This window comes from Hordeum vulgare, chromosome 2H (assembly GCF_904849725.1).
Source record: "Hordeum vulgare subsp. vulgare chromosome 2H, MorexV3_pseudomolecules_assembly, whole genome shotgun sequence".
Taxonomy (NCBI): Eukaryota; Viridiplantae; Streptophyta; class Magnoliopsida; order Poales; family Poaceae; genus Hordeum; species Hordeum vulgare.
In genome coordinates, this window is record NC_058519.1 from 641,138,666 (window position 1) to 641,140,571 (window position 1,906).

The 1,906-nt window shown below is 48.0% G+C and overlaps 1 protein-coding gene across 3 annotated transcripts; it reads left to right on the forward strand.

Annotated features, from left to right (window-relative positions):
• The first annotated feature begins 727 nt into the window (after nt 1-727).
• LOC123431120 lies at nt 728-1,699 on the forward strand. Of its 3 annotated transcripts, none has more exons than XM_045114953.1 (2): nt 750-1,396; nt 1,448-1,699. In XM_045114953.1, exons 1-2 carry the CDS (start codon nt 799-801, stop codon nt 1,450-1,452), a joined length of 603 nt encoding a protein of 200 aa, XP_044970888.1. In that variant the 5' UTR covers nt 750-798; the 3' UTR covers nt 1,453-1,699. The 3 variants fall into 3 exon arrangements, with proteins under 3 accessions (XP_044970891.1, XP_044970888.1, XP_044970889.1); XM_045114954.1 differs by having other exon boundaries at nt 750-1,393; nt 1,445-1,699; XM_045114956.1 differs by having other exon boundaries at nt 728-1,699.
• The last annotated feature ends 207 nt before the right edge of the window (nt 1,700-1,906 follow it).

The following is a 1,906-nucleotide window of genomic DNA, read 5'->3' on the forward strand; positions in this document are numbered from 1 at the left end:
TATAACGAATACACAAACAATTTTTATAGGATGTACATGCACTTATAAAATTGATGAACATCAGAAATACATGAAAGTTTATTTTAAAAATATCATAAGTACTATTCATCTGATAGTAATGAATGTTAATAGTTGATTTTTTTATGTTTCATCTATTGCATGTGATGGCTATACATATATACTTTTTTTAATATACTTAATTTATAAACACGGCCTCCTCAGTGCCGAACGACACCATAACGATGATGCCTGAGTGTGGTCGTGGGTGCACACCATCAATATGACGAGTCAGAATCAAAATTCAGTTAAAATGATAGTGTTTTAGGTAAAAAAAACTTAACTACCCGCTGCAACGCACGGACATATTTGCTAGTCCAATAAAAAAAGCTGAACGGCGTACGAAAATTGTGCTTTGTCATACCAAATCTAGGCTAGACAAAAAGGTGGAAAAACAATAGTCCTTCTAATATTAGGTATAGATAAGAAGACATGATTGTATGGCGCGGGCTGGGGCTTCATACAGGTAGTTTGTCATTGGGAAAGGTGGCCCAACAAGGTTGGAGTCCGGCCTGCCGAGCAGTCAATTCGAAATGGGCTAGCTGCATCAGCTCCGACTCCGACTCATACCTGGAGTCCCGGATCGGGCCTTTTTATATCGATGCTTCCACCCTCAAATGTCAAATCAAATCGAAGCGAGCGTTCCACAGCGAAAACATCCCTTCACCAAAATCTCGGTGCTGAACCCCCAAATCTCGGTGCGAAGGTGAGACGCCGGTGTGTAGATCCACAGATTCGCAGATGGCCGGTGACAAGGGCCCCTTCACCAAAATCATGGAGGCGGTCAGCGTTCAGGATGGCCAGCTTCTCAAGCTGTGCAGCGCCAAAAGGAAGGCAGATGAGGCGGCTGCCGGCGAGGAGTGCGGTCCCAAAAGGAAGGTGGAGGCTGCGGCGACCGGCACTACTTTGGGGGAAGAAGAAGCTGCTTCAGAGAAGCCGCCAGCGGCGAACGCCGCCGCAGAGTCAGAGGCAGCGTCGGCGGCAACCAAAGGAGACGGGACCGCTCCGGCGAGGAAGAAGACGCGGCTACCGCAGGAGGAGGTGGACCGGATCCTTGCCCGGGCGGTGGACACCAGTCAGCCCCCTCGTTTCATCGAGGCCCTGAGGAGCAAAAATCCCAGCTTGCTGCCTTCGCCGGAGGAGGAGACGGACGCGTCCAAGGTGGCCTTGTACGCCACCGCCCGTATGTACTACGAATCTCGACAGAGTTTCGCCGAGTACCAGGCCTGGGTCCTTAGCCAGCTCCATGACAAGGGCTACGTCGAGGTGGATGATGAGGCCATCGCGGTCCGGGCCGAGCTCAGAGCATACAGCGAGCAAGCGCGGAAGGAGGCGTTCTGAGACCTCACCTGCTCCAGTTCCGACCAAGACTGATTTATTAATCAAGTCTTTTGAGTTCCATAGCAAGTATGAATCCATGTTGTTTCTCCGGAGATTCAGAGTTGTAGGTGCACTTCGATCTGTCTGTCTATCTGTGGTGATGTGCTTATCTAGCATACGCTGATGAACACTCCTCTGTAATTTGTGAGGAGAAGGATGATGGGCGCCTTGCTTAATAATTCACCAAGTTTTGTATCCCTGATGCGGTCCTGTTCTTAGTTTCTTACCTTGCAGCAATCTGAGTGCTTGGCTCGACATGTTTTTGGCCCTTCTGTTTGTGACACTGCATTGTAAATTTGTAATCAAGGAAAAAAAAAATAGCGTGCTATACAAAATAGCGGAACCCCTGAAAAAAAAAATAGCGTGCTACAGCGTGCTATACAAAATAGCGGAACCCCTGAAAAAAAATAGCGTGCTACAGCGTGCTATTAGCGAGCTATTTTTTTTCCAGCAATCGTAATTCAGGATT